The sequence below is a fragment of the Puma concolor genome, chromosome A3 (genome assembly GCF_028749965.1).
Source record: "Puma concolor isolate L17-30 chromosome A3, mPumCon1.1.hap2, whole genome shotgun sequence".
Taxonomy (NCBI): Eukaryota; Metazoa; Chordata; class Mammalia; order Carnivora; family Felidae; genus Puma; species Puma concolor.
Window position 1 is genome coordinate 31,342,231 of NC_141669.1, and position 17,871 is coordinate 31,360,101.

At 47.1% G+C, this 17,871-nt stretch overlaps 1 protein-coding gene across 2 annotated transcripts; it reads right to left on the reverse strand.

Annotated features, from left to right (window-relative positions):
• Positions 1-4,081: 4,081 nt before the first annotated feature.
• CYP1B1 (cytochrome P450 family 1 subfamily B member 1) lies at positions 4,082-12,358 on the reverse strand. Of its 2 annotated transcripts, none has more exons than XM_025927377.2 (3): positions 12,225-12,358; positions 10,802-11,848; positions 4,082-7,983 (listed from the first exon to the last, which is right to left on the reverse strand). In XM_025927377.2, exons 2-3 carry the CDS (start codon positions 11,845-11,847, stop codon positions 7,368-7,370), a joined length of 1,662 nt encoding a protein of 553 aa, XP_025783162.1. In that variant the 5' UTR covers position 11,848; positions 12,225-12,358; the 3' UTR covers positions 4,082-7,367. The 2 variants fall into 2 exon arrangements, with proteins under 2 accessions (XP_025783162.1, XP_086556516.1); XM_086700390.1 differs by having other exon boundaries at positions 10,802-11,943.
• Positions 12,359-17,871: the final 5,513 nt, after the last annotated feature.

Sequence of the window (17,871 nt, forward strand, 5' to 3'; positions counted from 1 at the left end):
TGTGTGGAGGTATCTCATTACGGTGCTTTTTTTTTTTTTTAATTTTTTTTTAACGTTTATTTATTTTTGAGACCGAGAGAGACAGAGCATGAACAGGGGAGGGTCAGAGAGAGAGGGAGACACAGAATCCAAAACAGGCTCCAGGCTCTGAGCAGTCAGCACAGAGCCCAACTCGGGGCTCGAACTCACGGACCGCGAGATCTTGACCTGAGCCGAAGTCAGACGCTCAACCGACTGAGCCACCCGGGCGCCCCACGGTGCATTTTTAATGAAAACTAATGAAACAGATTTGGAAATAGATGGCGTCTATTTCCAAAACAATGGCGAAAATACTATTTTTCTATAAGTATGTAAGCTCATAATTACATACATAGGTACGTACTAAGTCATAATGCAAAATAGACCTACTGTGGATTATGGTAAAAAATGTTTGAAAGCCATTGTTCACTCCACAGGATGAGGACCCAGCGTTGGCATTTCTGTTTGTTTCAGAGTGAGTTAGACAGAACCTAAAAACCTTAAATAAGCTTAACACTGAAGCAAGGAGAAGAAACTGAGATCAGATTTCAAGGGCACCGACTGAAAATGGAGTCTGAGGAAAGATGAAGGGATAGTGCTGAGAAGCAGATTTAATAGAATTCACTCATTTGTTCATTCATAATTTGCATGAAAACTATTCAAAAACAAAGTTGTTGACGCCTGGTATCTGCTTTTAATGAATGTAACGCCTGAGAGAGGAGATGTGGCTATAAATGCAAATATATCTACAGGACATATTGAAAAAATGAGCGCAGACATCTCTTAAAAAAATCGATTAGGGGCGCCTGGGTGGCGCAGTCGGTTGGGCGTCCGGCTTCGGCCAGGTCACGATCTCGCGGTCCGTGGGTTCGGGCCCCGCGTCGGGCTCTGGGCTGATGGCTCAGAGCCTGGAGCCTGTTTCCGATTCTGTGTCTCCCTCTCTCTCTGCCCCTCCCCCGTTCACGCTCTGTCTCTCTCTGTCCCAAAAATAGATAAACGTTGAAAAAAAAAAATTTTAAAAAATAAAAAAAAAATCGATTTAATGCATTATACCTCCCTACATGGTATATTTCGTGTAAAAAAGAACGAGGTCATTCCATGTGTTGGTGGGGACGTAGGTTTAAGAGGACCGTCATGCACAGCTGACGGGAGTGTGGCTCGTTGGCATTCTGGAGAGTGTGCTTACAGTCCTTAAATTACGTAGACACAGACTTGCTGACCTAACAATTCCAATCATGGGCGTAATGTGTATTGCACATTTTTCACGGGTCCGTGTATTTCACGGGACATACACGAAAATGTTCCTTGCAGCATTATTTGGGGACACATGAAGTTGGCGGCCATTTGGGTGCCCATCCCCAAGACTTGGATAGAAAAAAATGTGATGGATGAATCCCTAGGGGCAGTAGGCAGTGGTTAGAAGCCATGGGATTAGACAATATTGAAAATATTGTACTTAGAAGACTAAGCAACAGGATGAGATCTAGAGAGCACCCACACAAATTAAAACCACATGTATATAAAACAATAATCCAAATTTTGCTGGAACACATGCAAACAAAAAGTACCCATCCAGCGCCAAGAGAGGGAGACAAACAAAAGTAAGCAGATGGGAATAAAAAACAGAATTAAGAATTTTTTAAAGAGCCTGGAAGATTTTTCAGGCTGGTGGAGTCCAGGTTGGACTCCAACCTGAAGGGATCTCAGTGGCTGTTGGGTTTGTGCTATTATATTGTGCAATTTGTGTAATACTGTGTTGTTTATTTAGTATACTATTTATTTAGTTAGTGACTTTATTTAACCTCTCTATCACCTAGGAAGAGGTGCTCCAGGAAGTGATTTTCAGGAGCGGGCTTTCTGTCAACATGCCTGTCTCATTCATGCCTTGGTTTTGCACTCCCTCTGGCTAATTTTCTGTGTTTACCCTACCCAAGTTAGCCGAGAGCAGGAGAGGTTCCGACTGGTCACATGAACCAATATCCAGGGTGGTGCACCCCAATCAAAGAGAGTTCTTGAATCAGGCCACTTCATGGGCAACTGGTCCAACCTACAGATGGCCTTTGGTTCAGGCAAAGATCCCTGGCCCGAACAGATTATTAGGACTGAGGTTTTAGGCTTATAAAACAAAGCATGAGCTTCCTTCCTTCCTCCCTCCCTTCCTCCCTCTCTCCCTCCCTCCCTTCTTTCTTTCTTGTTTGTAAGGAACAGTTTGAGGATGCTCTTCTCAGAAGAGAAGAGTATTGGGAATCTTCCTGACAGTTCCCAGTGCCAGTTCCACCCTGACTATAGTGTGGAATGTGCCCTAGACAAAGGATGTGGGCCGCTGTGAAACCCAAGCATCACAGGACTGAAAAACAGACTAGACTGTCCACCCAAGCACAGCCACACAGGGAGGTGACATCTTACAGCATGAAGACAACAGGCTTTGGAGTCCGTTCATCTCTGGGAGGCATCCAGACCCTGCTATTCCTGAAGATATACTTTTGACAAGTTACATGACTGCCTCTTGCAGAGAACTATTGCGCGATAATGCTTAGCATGGTGATTCGAAGATAGTACGTGCTTGGCATGTCCTAGTTCCATTTCTTCCCCTCATACCTGACACATGTTGAGGAGTGTTCCTGAAGACCACACAGCCTGTGTAAGTGTATTGGGAGCCGCAGACATAAGCTGGTGTTTGCCGATAGCTTGCCCGTATCTATTTAAACTACATTTTCTCCAATCTTCCCCATTAAAAATAATTGCTTCAGAATGTGTTCTTTTTTTTTTTTTCCTTCCCTTCTCTGTGGATCATAACTAGCAGGTCAAAGCTGGAAAGCAGAGAGCATGTGAGTCACTGAGGTGAGGTAAGAGATTGTTAACAGCCAAATTTCTGTAGTGCTTGTGCAAAAAAAAAAAAAAAAAAAAAAAAAAAAAATGGTCTGGCTTCAAGGCTATAGAAATAACCTCTATGAGTTTGCAACCATCAGGCCTGTCTTATGCCTAAAGCCAAATGCATTTCCCACCCCGCACTCCAGTCTTTTAGTTTAGTGGATTGACTGGAGAGAATTCAAGTCTGCTGGACACTTTTGCAAACACCTGACCCCAATTACAATTTTGTTAAGATTTCACTTGGGGGAAAATTCAGTTCATTTGTCCTAAACCTTTATGACCATTTTGAAGATACTGTGTTAGCACATCTGGAAAGCGAGTTTTCTCCTAAACCAATGTATACCTTTCAGCTGCTGAAGCGATACTGTTAAAGCAAAGTATCAATGACATTGTGTGTGGTTTCGCTTCACGATTTCTTTTCCTGTGTTCACAGTAATGGGAGCTTAGGTCTGGGAGAAGTAAGAGGCCTTGGTACTGCACCCCCTGCCGTCTTGTGAGGGTTCACAGCAGAGGCCCTGTGACGTCACATCTTATACCCGGTAAAAAGGGCAGCAGAAAATATTTCCACATGGTATGTGACACAATGCTCTCATCCACCCTATTTTTACTGGACCTGAGATGTATTTGTTAGTGAAGGCACATGTGCCTTCAAAATGAATGAATGAATGTGTATCAACCGAATTAAAAAGAAAACCCTTCGGGGCACCTGGGTGTCCCGGTCGGTTGAGCGTTGACTTTGGCTCAGGTCTTGATCTCGCATTTGTGGGTTCAAGCCCTGCGACAGGCTCTGTGCTGACAGCTTGGGAGCCTGGAGCCTGGTTTGGACTCTGTGTCTCCCTCCCTCTCCGCCCCTCCCCTGCTCGTGCTTTCTCTGTCTCTCAAAAAATAAAATAAAACGTTAAAAAAAATTTTTTTAATTAAAAATTAACTCCCACTTTGCTAGGTGTTTGCTGTTGAATTGAATTTTAACTTCTGTGTTGGGTCTCATAAATTCAGAAACATAGAGATCAGGAATTTGGTAGGAAACTGAACGCTGGAAGCCTATTAAAAAAAAAAAAGCAAGCAGCCTATTACGTAATATGGGCAGATAAAATGTTCACAAGGCAACACTTTAATTCAAACACAAGTAGTAGTTGGAATGGATACATTAGGCTATATTTGCTACAACATAAAGTAAAACTTCATAACAAGATTATGAAAGTGATTTTTATTATTGGACAATGGTGTCCTGTTATAGACAGTTACAGGTACAGAATGCTTTTAATTGGGCATATCAAACAGCAAAAGATACATATGAATGCTGTGTCCCCAAAATGGATTTCACTTACAACTATGTGTTATAGTTGCTCTGTACATATTAAAAGCATAAGTGATGAAGTAGAAAAATAAGAAATGATTAAATAAAAAGCTATCATAGAGTTATAAACATCTACTAAAGTATCACACTGTGTATCATAGCTAAGAACATACAAATTAATATAAATGCTATGCAACTATTTGATCTAATATAGATCTAATAAGGAAATGTTAAAGCCATAATAACACTTCACAGGTGAAGGCTAAGTTCTGAGACATGAGAGCTTTCAGGAAAAAAAAAAAAAAAAAAAGCTTTCCGATAACCCACAAGACAAACCTGAGACATCTTTCTGTTTGGAGAAAAAGCAATTTTCTTACAAAGTCAAAGCTTCATATATAAAGGAAGCATTTAATAAACAATATACTTTATTACAATAACCTGGAGCAGATATTCTGACTACAATAGTGACCAGCAAATAGATTCCTTCTCCGGGAGCAATAAAATAAGGTTTTCTGATTAAGCCAGTAGCCTCATTATTGTAGTCTCCAAGTGTGGTTATTTTTGCTTATTTTTGGTTTTGCTTTCCTTCCTTTAACGAGGTTATAAAATATACAATCAACTAGGCTGTATTAAATAAGCCAGGTAACCTCCAAGAGCCCACCTTATTTCTTCATATATAAGCTGGGCTTTTCCCTTGCCAAAATTGTTGGATGAACTGAGCCTACACACACAAAACAAGATAACAGCACATCTGTATTTGGTTGACTTAATGAGGCGTCCAGATCGGCACACGATTGCTTTTGCTACCATACGTCTCAGAGTCAGCGGGCTAGGGCAACCTAAAATCATGGTCTCAGCCCTGCTTAGGGCAAGGGGGGTGATGACGTTTTGGAATAGCTGGTGACCAAAAAAAAAAAAAAACTGAAACACATTGGGTAAGCCTGACCTCTACAGTTGAATTTAGTTGCCTTTAAAAATAACTGGCACAGTTGTCCATATTCAAGAGGCAGCACTATGAGATTTGATTCCATGAAATTTTTGTTAACAAAATAATCCCAAATCACAAAACAGATCTTCTGTGTTGTAGATTTTTCTTAAAAGTCTACTTGGGATTTAACGTTGGCCCACAAAGTATCTTATTTCTAAATGTTCGTATTTCAACTTTCGTGCCTCAGATTAATTAATGTGGAACGCGCGGGGAAATGCGTAACCATTTTTCTTCCTTTTCATTTCTCGCTCGTTTTTCTTACCACCCCTCCACACAACCGCCAAACACTCCTTCCTTCCTCCTTTACAATTTTGATGAAAAGATTCCAAAGATCTTCATACAATGTAAGAAAAGCAAGCTTTCAGGACACTGCATGTCTCCTCTGAAGTCCACACGCAATGAAAGCTAAAGCTCTAACCTTCACTTTGTACTCCTCCGATCTTCCAGCACTTTTTTTTTTTTTTCCGTTTTTAGGATCCTTACATAAACAGAACCTATACATTTCGTTCAGGCTTTATGTTTTCACAGTTTCCAAAGTGACCACTCACTGGGTTGACCATCCTGAACAGCCCGCCTGATCTGATCAGCTCCACGGGAACATAATGGAATCTTCAAAACAGCCTCCCAAGACTACCTTCGGATTCTGACTTCCCAAACACAGACATGAATGCTATTACAAAAAAAAAAAAAAAAAAAATCATTTAAAAGAAAAACTAGGTCTGTTATGATGGGAAGTTTCTCCCTTGGTCTCTAATAAAGAGAACATCCAGATAAGTCACTGCATTTTTCACTATTCATCAGGCAGACACTGGTTACATTTCTCTGCCTTGCACAGGCTAATAATGGCCGTATTTCCAGTAACTTCGACTGGAACTCAACAATCAGAATGGCTTTACGATTAAATTCAATTTGAAGCATGCCAAGAGTTTAGAATTATGGCATATTCACTACGTCAATTTCACAAGGCGATTCTGGATTGAGGATATAATTTTAGAAAATATGTTGTAAAATAATAAGGAACACATCGTACAGACCCAATCCTGAAAGTATTCAGTTCTCATTCAAGTTGTGGATCAGAGAACAGACTTTGCTTCAACTTGGTTTTCATGATGTCGAAACAGGCTTGTTTCCTGTATCTGAGCCAAAATTGGTTGAATCGAACTTTTTGATTGGTCTTTCTTTTGGAAAGACAAACATTATTCAAACTTTACTTAACAAAAATAATACTATTTAATAATATAATAACATACATATTGCTTCTGAATAATTATATATGTATTGAATAGTATTTGGTGACTTTATTTTTAAAGTACGAGACAGACTGATATCAGTGCATTATAATCACATCAGTTAAAGCTTAGCTGGGCTGGTAAATCTTTTGTTGTTGATTTGTTTTTTGTTTTTATTTGTTTGTTTGTTGGTTGGTTTTTTGTTTGTTTTGCTCATAACTGAAATTCTGTACTTTGGCCACCAACAGAAGTATGACTTCGGCTTGGAATTTTTTACAGTTGAACAACTTACACTTTAAAATTCATCGTAAATCACTGAAACTTACTATAATCACTAAATCAGCCACTATTAAATTTCTCTGTAAGCAAATGAGTTTATGACTTTTGCAAAAAAGAAAGCATATCGGTAGGCAAAAAGATAAATCCATCCATAGACGCTAGAGCTTAACTAAACTATTTTTTATTGAAAAGGTGAAGAAAGGAATTTCTGGTCTTTACTTTTCCCTTATCACCCTCAATCACATGGCTTATACTGAAATTATCTGCCTTTGTGTATTCAACAATATATTTTGAAACTTTGCTTAATGTGATTTTCTAAGGACCAGATCTCAGCACACAGAACATCAATCTTGGATCTCACCCACAAGGGCATTTTTACTGAAACACTTCTTCATCAGGTCATTTGTGTCTATGCTTATGTGAGTTTAAATCCAAAGGATGCTCCCTCAAGAAATTATTGTTACCAGCCCTTGATTTATGCATAAAAATTCTTTGGACCCTTTAATTCTTTGATTCAAAAAATCTTCTAGAAGCTCCTGCGTAGCCCAGTGCTCGTCTGAGCACACATGTGTGAAGCTCATCATCTGGGGGTCAGCTGGTCTATGCTCACTTTAGAGGCTAACCGAGAAAGTGACACAGAGGAGCTAGAAAATTCTACTCCCTATCCCCCCAAACCTGAGTACTTCTAACATTCCAGCTTGCTTCTGGCCTCACACTGGCAGTCCTCCTCAGCTTGTAACTTTTGGACAGCACTATCGAGGAGCTCCATGGACTCTCTGAGAGTGACGTTGATTTTAAATGACTTGGGTTTAATGGTCAGACCGTAATCAAAATCCATTTTCGGGGGTTCGTCTGGATTGGCCTTGAAATTGCACTCGTGAGCCAGGATGGAAATGAAAAGAAAGAGCTGCATCTTGGAAAGCTCTTCCCCAATGCACCGCCGTTTGCCTACTGAAAAAATCATCACGCTGCTGGCCAGGTCCTTGTCGATGAAGCCGTCCTTGTCCAAGAACCGGGCTGGATCAAAGTCCTCTGGGTTAGGCCACTTCTCCGGGTCATGATTCACGGACCACTGGTTAACAAAAACCACTGTGTCCTTGGGAATGTGGTAGCCCAGGACGGAGGCACTGGTGGCGGTGGCATGAGGAATGGTGACGGGCACAAAGCTGGAGAAGCGCATGGCTTCGTAAAGAAAGGCCACGACGTAGGGCAGGTTGGGCTGGTCTTGCAGGCAGGGTAGGCGGTCTCTACCCACGACTTGATCCAGTTCTGCCTGGACCCGAGCCTGCACTTCAGGATACCTGTTTGGTTAATGCGGAAGGAGAAAATGAGTGGGGAAAAGTAATTCTTCTTTCATCTACAAAGCACATGACCATTTAATTCCACTTTCTTTGTCTGAATCAGTGGCTGAATTAACATTTCCAGACAAACAAACACACAAAAACTAAAATGGTTTCCTAATTTCTCACTAAATTACGGGATGGATGAATTAATAGCTCTGTTTCCCATAATAAGCCTCACATGGCTAATGCTCTCTTTCCTACTGTAAGTCGAAAAAAGTCTAAGTTTTCTCAGCCTGAAAAAGCTCCAGACAAGGCCAACTTCTCCATGAGGCACAGCAGACCATGCCAAGGACCCACAATACTTTTCAGGAGCCCATGGAAATGTTTTCCTTTCTTTTAAAATCAAAAAAAAAAAAAAAAAAAAAAAAGAACGTTTAGGTCAAAGAGAATATTTTAATATATAATTTTAATATATTTATCTTTAAACAAACAGTAATAAAATATCATTAAAAAGTTTTCATGGGGTAATAAATCTACAGGGGCAAAACCATCCAGGACCCATAAAAATAAAAAAGCAGCCCCCCAAACGGGTCCTTCCCCCGCCCAACACACACATCTTCCTTTTAATTCCAGCAGACACACTGCCCTCACTTCATACAAACTGGTATCCCAACAGATAAAGGTACAGATCGTCTAAATTTAAAAGAAAATTCCCAGCGTTCAAGAGATTATGGTACAAGCTGTAATGCTTATTCACTGTCGGCAATACAAATAGTACCGTCGTTTTGGAAAACAAAATCTTAGCACTAAGCAAGATGCATAGGAGTTAACTGCTCCCCACTCCTTTTTTAAACCCAGTAATCCACGTCCAGAAATGTATGTGCAGGAAACGACAGGTGCAAACATATCTGACTTCAACAACAGCCAAAATTTTCAAGAGGCAGTCAACAATGTTAAAAGAAGCGATTATATATAATGGTGTTATTACGGCAAAAAATATTAGATAACCGTCAAAAGTCACTACAATAAAGTTTAAAAGATGGGGAAATGTCCATTTCAATAAGTGAAAATGCCAGAAGTTAAAAAATAAAGTAAATAATTATTGCATCTCTGAAAAATAATTCAAGCATGTATGGGATGAAATTATGGGTGATTTAAAAAACTGCTTCATGAATAGCATACTTCAGGAGTCTGGAAACTTTTTCATAAAGGGCCAGATAGTAAATACTTCAGGCTTTGCAGACCAAACCCTCTGTCACAACCAGCCAGCTCTGCCTTGCGCTATGAAGGCGGCCACAGACAATACATAAATGAGTGGGCATGGTTGTATCTTGATAAAAAACTTACATCCAAAAATGAGCAGTGTAATTTGCCAACCCCTGTCCTACTGTCTTCGCTAAAATGAAGAAAAACGTATTCACCAGCTACATTGAACTGAAAGTGACTCCAAAATTGTTTTATTTACTTTTGCTGCCCAATTCAGTCTCTAATGAAAAAAAAAAAAAAAGGCAGTTTCAAAAGATGTTTATGGCGGGTGCAAACGACCCATCGCTCTCATTTGGGGATGTCTTCTTCCTGATCTGTTACGGACTTCTTTTTGATTTTTGCTCATTGCTCATAGTGTTTCTGGGGCCTTAATGCTGAAAAGCAATTTTAAATATACAAAAACTTCAATTTATAAAAGCAGTTGCACAGTCTAAGGACACACAGGTTGCAGGATTCTAATAAGAAAAGAAGTGCTCCTTGCCTTCCAATTTCTGGGTTACCAACAAATTCAGCACACCCCCCCCCCACCACCACCACTTCCTTGCACACCAAGAAATGCCACAACCAGGATTTCTGCTCTCTCAAGGCAACCAAAATTTGCCTTTAGTGAGACATCTGCCCCTGGAGCAGAGATGCCCACAAAACCTGGCTGCTCTGTTAAATCTAAATTTCAGATAAACAATGGCTAATCTTTTAGTAGAAGTATGTCCAATGTGGAATTTATTTTTAGTTTCTACGTCTGGCAACACCCCATGCCAGCAACCTGTTTGCTTCCTGCGTGCAGGGCTTCCTTCCCAGAGGTCGGCGACCTTAATCAACGTGGGCACTGCCGACCGGCTCGCAAACCAAGCCTGGCCCAGGGACCAGAAAAGTCCGTCCGCGGGCGCCTCCTGGATACCGTGTTTGCCTTTCGAGACGCTGCTCTGCGCTCGGTAAAAGTGACTGCTTCTCCGGTTTTTTACCCAGACACTTCTCACACTGCTAGCGCGGCGTTTTCGTTAACCCAGCGCAACCCGCTAGTTTCTGGCCGCCTTCCTAAAGCTTCCGTGCGGGTTCACGGTTGGCGGTGCCGGCCTCCGAGCACTTCCTCTGCCCAGGAACAAAGCCCGGACGCGCGGCTGGCTTGCAGCGCCGGGGCTGGGCGGCCTCGGATCTGCGCCGGTGACAGGCCGAGCCCATCAGGCTCGTGTGTTTATTGAACATATTTGCCCGTTACCCTTTCTTTCGGAAGCGTGCCAATTTTGCCTCTGCTGTGTCAGGGAGGCAGAGATCGGGGCTGATCTGCAGACACTTAAAAGATCCTGCCTTTCGGGGCTCTCACGAATGTGTCCCCACTTGGAGAGGCAGCGGGCGACAAGATCAAAGATGCGGGCCGCGCGCGGGGTCTCAGCCCGCACCTTGCCTTCCCGAGCTGCGCTTTCCGGCCGCGATCTCTGCTTCGAGAGACGGGGACCTGTCGCGAAACCCCAAACCCTGCCCAAACCCTGGGCGTCCGTCGCGACCTCAGCACATTCTAGCCTTTTCCAGGGGAGGAAAGGAATGCCCGGCCCACGCCTCCTGGAGGTGTTACCTGGTGAAAAGGATGAGCAGCCACTGCAGCGCGGTGGAGAGCGTGTCCTGGCTGGCGCCGAAGATGTCGGTGACAGTGGCCGGCACGTACTCCACGTCCAGCCGCGCGCCGCCGTCGTCGGAGCCCTCCGCCGCCTCCGCCGTCCCCGCGGAGAGGATGAAGGCGTCCATCATGTCGCGGGGGGCGGCCCCGTGCTGCAGGCTTTCTCGGTGCTTCAGGAACTTGTTGAGGACGAAGTTGCTGAAGTTGTGGTTGAGCTGCTCGAACTCGCGGAAGGCGGTGCGCACGGGGTTGGGGAAGCGCTGCAGCCAGGGCAGCACGTCCACCAAGCTGCCCGCGCCCACCGTGCGCCCAAATTTGTCGTTGTGGCTGAGCAGCTCGCGGAACTCCGCGTCGTCGTGGCTGTAGCGGCAGCCGAAGCACACGGCGCTCATGACGTTGGCCACCGCCACCACGGTCAGCGGCCGCGGGTCGACGTAGGCGCCGCCCGCGCTGCCGCGCACCAGCAGCTCCACCAGCTCGCGCGCCTCGCCCAGCACGTGGCCCTCGAGGACGCGCCGGCTGCGCGGCTGGCGCGTGCAGAAGGCTCGCATGGTGCTCTGCGCCGCGCGCCGCTGCGTCTTCCATCTCTGGGAGTACTGGCCGAAAGCCAGGCTGCGGCCGCCCGACACCACTCGAAAGGAGGCGAAGCGCGGCCGGTCGGCGAAGGCGGCGCCCTGCTGCACCAGCGCCTGGCGGATGGCGCGCTCGCCGTTCAGCACCACCACCGGGCAGTTGCCCAGGCGGATCTGGAAGACGTCGCCGTAGCGCCGCGCGAGGCGCGCGAACGAGAGGTGCGGCGCCGGGCCCATCGCCGCCGCGTTTCCGATCAGCGGCCAGGCGAAGGGGCCGGGCGGCGCGGACCCCGGCTGCCGCCGCCGCTGCCTCAGCAGCCACTGGCCCACGTGCACCGCGGCCAGCACCGACAGGAGCAGCAGGAGCGTGGTCTGCTGGGTGGACAGCGCGCTCGGCTGCAGGGGAGCGTCGGGACCGAGGCCGGTGGCCATGCTGGAGAGAGAAGGGCCAAGGCGTGACACTCAGGTGTGTAGAGAAAGGAGCGGGCGCCCCACGCCCCTACCCTCTAGGCGTCGGGTTCCCTCGCGCTGTTGGGAAGAGAGGAGGACCGGCGTGGGGCAGGTCAGGGAGGGCTCACTGGGGAAGCAGCAGAGGACGCGCCTTTCCCGAATCCCAACCCATTCCCCAAAGGAGAAGGGAAGGAGCGCGTCCTCTCAGTGACCCGGACTGTCCGTCCCCACCCCAACCCCTTCCTCGTAGCGGTTCCGGCAATTCGGGGACAACCCGAAGGGCATCAAGGCGGAGGCGCTCAGTTCCCTTCTCAGTTCCCCCTGAGGCCGGGGGAAGGCGGCTCCGTGGGTAGACTGACCTGCGAGGTGGCGCGGTTTCCAGCGGCGCGGGATGGCCGGGTCCGAAATAGGGCTGGAGCCTTCGTGGAGAGCAAGACGTCTCCAGGAAGTCGGAGGCCTCGCCTGGACACCTGCTGCTCTGGGAGCTTGAACACCCACTCTGGAGCCTCTAGGTGTCGTCCGAGCCAGGGGCGCTGGGATTGGGATGAGGACCGAGAAGGGTGCCTCCTTTGCCCAGCCCTGCTACACCTGGGGCCTCGGCAGAGCTGGGGTTTTCTCACAGCATGCGCCCTTGAGACTGGGGTCGACGAGTGGAGTCAACTCCTAGCCTTCACGCCCCCCGCTCGTCCCTGACAGCTGGGGTCGCAGAGGTGTGGCCCGTTTGCACACAGTCAAGCCCGAGGATCCGAACGCGCCACCCCTCCTGTCTGGCTGCTAAGGTCTGTGTGTAGCGGAGTAGAACCTGGTGGGGGGCGGGGCTTACGGGGGGCGGGGCGCCGGGATGGGCCAAGTCCTGGGTCGCCGCGCTCGGGAGGTCACGCGAGGCGCTCGCGGCGCTCCCCGACGGCCTTGGCTTTACGAATTTACCGTCCGCCAGAAAACCAGTCTTAATCAGTCCCTCCCGATCGAAGGTGCAGTTTCCCGGAAGCGCGCTGGGGACACCGAGAACCTGCCGGTCGCGCGGCATTTTCCATGGGAGCAGGCCTCCCTCCCGGAGCGCACGACCTTCACCCCCACCCCCACCCCCCTCTGGGTGACTGAGCTTGGTTCTCGAGACAAACCCGCTCGGAATCCTCGGGCTCCCGGGCCGGGAGAGGGAACCTGTCAGCTTGGGAACATGGAAAGCCGGGTTGTGGTGGCGGCTTGCCTTACAGCCTCCCTAGTTATTTTATTTTAACGTTCTTGCAAACAAATCGGCCCCTCGGATGAGGCCCTTTGGCATGCAAAGTTCTCCTTCCACCTCGGGCGGCGAGATCAAGAATCCCTGAAAGACGCGGGGCTGCGGCCCCGGGGCCCCGACCGTCCTTAGCACACAAAGGCCAGCGCTGGCGGGACGCAGCTGGCCGCGAGGTTTCCCGCGCAGCAAGCCACCACCCCCACCCCAGGTGGCGCCGCCCACTGCCAGGCTCGGGGCCCAGCTGGCGGAGTCCTAACGCCGCCGCTGAGCCAAGCCGGGGCGAACAGGGGGGCGAGGAGCAGAGAGAGGGAGGAGGGAGAAGGGGGAGGAGGAGCGGGAGGCAGATCGCGCGCCTGCGAACTTTATGGGGTTGAAAAGTTTCCTCTGCAGTCGCCTCCCCCTTGCGTGCGGAGCTTTGCCTCGCGTGCGCGGCTCCTGGAAAGTCGTCTCCGGTCATATCCCTCTGCGCTTCTCACGGCACCTGCCCCGCCGAGGAGGCGGCGGGGGCGGCGGCCCAGGGATGGGTGGAGGCCGCCACCACCCAGCGCGGCGCACGCACCCCGGCGGGTCAGGCAGGCGGACCAGTGCCCCGAGCGCGTGTGAGCGCGAGATGGGGACGCTTGCTTCAAAGGGGAAGCCGCAGGCGTTCGGGCCGCGGTAGCTTCCCCGGCCCGAGGCGTCCTTGCTTACTGGCTGGTACCGAGCATTTTCAAGACCCTGGAGAGAAAAGGTCTTCTCTGCCAGGCTGGGGAAGGGTGGGACGGCTGGTGGTTAACCAGGTAGGAATTGTATCTCCGGGCCTCCGGGATCTTCAAGTGGCCATGTCAAAGTTGAGTGCTTACCACGTGACTCCTCCAGAGCTTTGAGTTTTACGGGTGACGGGAATCTCTATCGTTCTATTGTGTCTCCGTTTACACATGTGGGGTTCAGAGAGGTTATGTGACTTAACCAAGATCTCACACACGCTGTAAAAATACGATTACAGCCATACAGTATAATCTTAAATGATTCCTGTTTTCAAGAAAGTGATTGAAATGCTTGCATGACCCGTGGGATGATTTTCTCCCCTCCCCATCTCTTACCGGCTATCAAGAGGTGAAGCCAGAATGTGAAGCCACCGAGTCCTTTTCTAGATCCATCAATACAAGTTTATGTGGAAGGAAATCCTTAGATTTAAAAAAAAAAAAAGGCACAAATGCCTTCTTTCCTGCCTGCCTTTAAAACAAAAAATCAGCCTGGATGGCTCAGTCGGTTGGGCCTCCGACTTTGGCTTAGGTCATGATCTCACCCTTGTGGGTTCCAGCCAGGCATGGTGCTCTGTGCTGGCAGCTCAGAGCCTGGAGCCTGCTTCAGACTGTGTCTCCCTCTCTCTCTTCCCCTCCCCTGCTTGCTCTCTCTCTCTCTCTCTCAAAAATAAACACTAAAAAAAAAATCAGCTAGAAGAGTTGTTTTAAATGGTTGTTTTTGTTTACAAAGTGAGGATTCTGAGGACCACAATGAAGAAATAGTGTGGTCACCTTTTGCAATTAAATGGATTTTGAATGAGGGAGGCCTATGGACTATGCCTCATAGCTGCCCTTGAAATAAGTGGTTAAATTTTAAAGAAGCATAAAGAGGTGTCTGAAAATCAGACTTTGTGAGAGACTGAAACCCAACAATAAACTGTCTGACCTGATAAGAAAACACTTTTTTGTAAAAGTCTCCATTCAGTAGTTTTTGAGAGGACCTCTGAAAAGGACTTCATGCACTATACTGGAGTACTCAGATCCCTGATGAGGTTGTTTTTGAGCAACTGGGTAAGTAAGCATTGGTTTCTCAGAGCTGTGTTGGCCTACACATCCTTAGAAATAAGTTTCATAACCTTATGATGTTCAGCTTTAGCAAGACCCTTGCCTAATAATTCAGTTCGAGACTGCTGAACACATCAATCTCTCAGTAGGCTTTAATTTAGTAGACGGGAATTGTCTATGGGCTAATGCCAATTCTGAGCTATCAACATTCCCGAAAGCCTCTAGCACAGTATCTCTACTGGAAGCAGAGCAAATGCAGGTTGCCTTTAAACCAAGTAAATTACTGTTTTCAAAAGTAGAACGCAAGGCTGTTCTGAAGACCGGTTAATAATTCCTGAATAATGCTGTGTAGTTTTTAGATAAACTGGATGCGTGCCATCTTTTTTAATTTTTTAAATGTTTATTTATTTTTAAGAGAGAGACAGAGTGCAAGCAGGGAGGGGGCAGAGAGAGAGGGAGACACAGAATCTGAAGCAGGCTCCAGGCTCTGAGCTGTCAGCACAGAGCCCAATGCGGGGGCTTGAACCCACAGACCGTGAGATCATGCCCTGGGCGGAAGTTGGACACTTAACCAACTGAGCCACCCAGGTGCCCCTAGATGCATGCCTTCTTGCCATAGCAAATAGTTTAAGCATAGCCTCCAAGCTGTGGTGCCTTGGGCTCAGCTCTTGTTCTAGGACATGCTTTAAAAAAGCAGAAGAACCAGGGTGCCTGGGTGGCTCAGCGAGTTAAGCGTCCCACTCTTGATCTCAGTTCAGATCTTGATCTCAGTGTTGTGAGTTCAAGCACCACATTGGGCTCTGCACTGGGTGGGAAGTACTTACTTACTAAATAAATAAATAAATAAATAAATAAATAAATAAATAAATAACAGAGGAACCAGCTGAGCCAATGCTGTCAAAAAGACAGGTCCTTATCGATCATGACAAACCAGAATGACTGGCTATACTAACACCTTCAGAATTTGCAGGCCTCAGTTTCTCTCTGGCTTTGTGGTATAGAGACCTCTGTTAGAGGACCCAGCTGGTACCTGACAGAGACCTAGGGTAAATCCAAAGTGGCCAGCCCAAGGTAGGGCCCACCCTCTAGTGAGAATCCCCAGCAGGCTCTTTAGTTATCCACACAACTTCTCAACCAAAGCCAGTAGGATTTAGGCCTGGTATCTCCTTTCAGTCAACAACCAGGGTATGGGAATAGCCCCCGCCCAAATCTCAAACTTGAATTGTTTTGGTGCAAATAACTTTCAAAAAGAACAGCTCAGCTAGAGAGAGAGTTTAAAGCAGATTGTATTGTATTGATTCCAAAGAACAGAAATCCCGCTTAAGCTTGTTTAAACAGAACAGGAATGTACTGTCTCATGCGCAGGGAAGGGTAACCGTGGTACCTTACAGGATGGAAGGATGTGGGGCTGCTCTCCCCAATCTCTATTTGCTGGTGTCCAGTTGGCTTTTGTTCTGGAGACTCTTTATGTGCTAGGAAAGCTGGCCATGAGCAGTCCTGGAAGGACTCCCAACATGCCCACCCTTGTGGTCAATTGTCTGGGTCTGGTATCAGGAGAAGAGGGATGGGGGAAGAGGGAACATGCTAGGAAGCCAGAGATAAAAGCCCCCCTCAGTCCTCATGTGCCTCGCTTCCATCCATTACTCCCTAATGGGTTGAGGGATACCCCAAACCTATTACCACCACTACCACCACCATCATCATCATCATTTTAAATCAGCAAATCAGATAGATGCATTACACCTGGAGCCAATAGCCAGGAAATGATGACCCTTATGTCATCAGGCTAGAAGTTGGTTTTCTATTTTTTTTAAAAATTTTTTAAATGTTTATTGGTAGAGGTGGGGGGGAAGGGGCAGAGAGAGAGAGAGGGAGACACAGAACCCGAAGCAGGCTCCAGGCTCTGAGCTGTCAGCACAGAGCCCAGCGCGGGGCTTGAACTCACAAACCCCGAGATCATGACCTGAGCCGAAGTCGGACACTCAACCAACTGAGCCACCCAGGCACCCCAGAGGTTGGTTTTCTTGATGGGCTTTTTTCCCTTTAGCAGAATCCCCATGTCAATTTCGTGGCTGAACCCTGTGCTCTTCTAAGCCCCTCCAAGCACACATATACACAGGCCCTGAGAGGAGAGTGGAGTAGAAGCAACGGTCTCTGGCAAGCCTTTGACATGGGGGATGCGCAAGAATCAGTAGTCAGACCCGTGCTAGTAGGCAGAGAAACAGAAATCGGGAGATGTGCCAGGTGTCCGAGGCAACTGAGAATATGGCAGAGGGAGCAACCATATGTCAGTAGGAAGCTGACATCACGTGCTGGGAATTGAGAGCATTCTTAGGAGTTCACACCCAAATCCTGTGCCCCACCTGACTTCCTTCTATTCCCTTCTTCCTGGTAATACACAGGCTAAGAAGCATAGAGCTAAAAAAAGAAAAAAAAATCTATCTCATTTCATCGAACCTCAGAAGCTATCATTGGTGGGATGCACTGTTATTTTATGCATTAATATAAAGGCAAGGGTGGGGGCTGCCATTTGTAATGATGCCACTGATTAATAAGACATATTCTAATTTCACAGACGTTAAAAAAAATTAAGTGTGTTTTAGGATCAACAAAGCCCTGTGCATGCTGGCAATGATTGGATCCTCTGCCTTTGTATTAAGTAGTAATGGTCCTCGGAGCTCTTAGAATGAGACAGGTGGGGCCAGGAGTGTTACCTACCAAAACCATCTCCCCTTTCATTTTTTAAAAATTTGATGTGAACAACTAATGTTTTCTCAATTCCATGTCAAGCGTGGGAAGAAACTGCTTTGGAAGATTTTGCTGATTTTATTGGCCTAAACAAACTGAAGAAAACAGTGCAGCTTAAGGCAAGTTTCTTAGCCCTCCTCCCCTTCCAAATGGAGTGCGCCACTAAGCTCTTTCCCTATAGTCTGGTATCAGTGACAGCCACAAAGCTACCCTGTATTGTTCCGGGTTCCC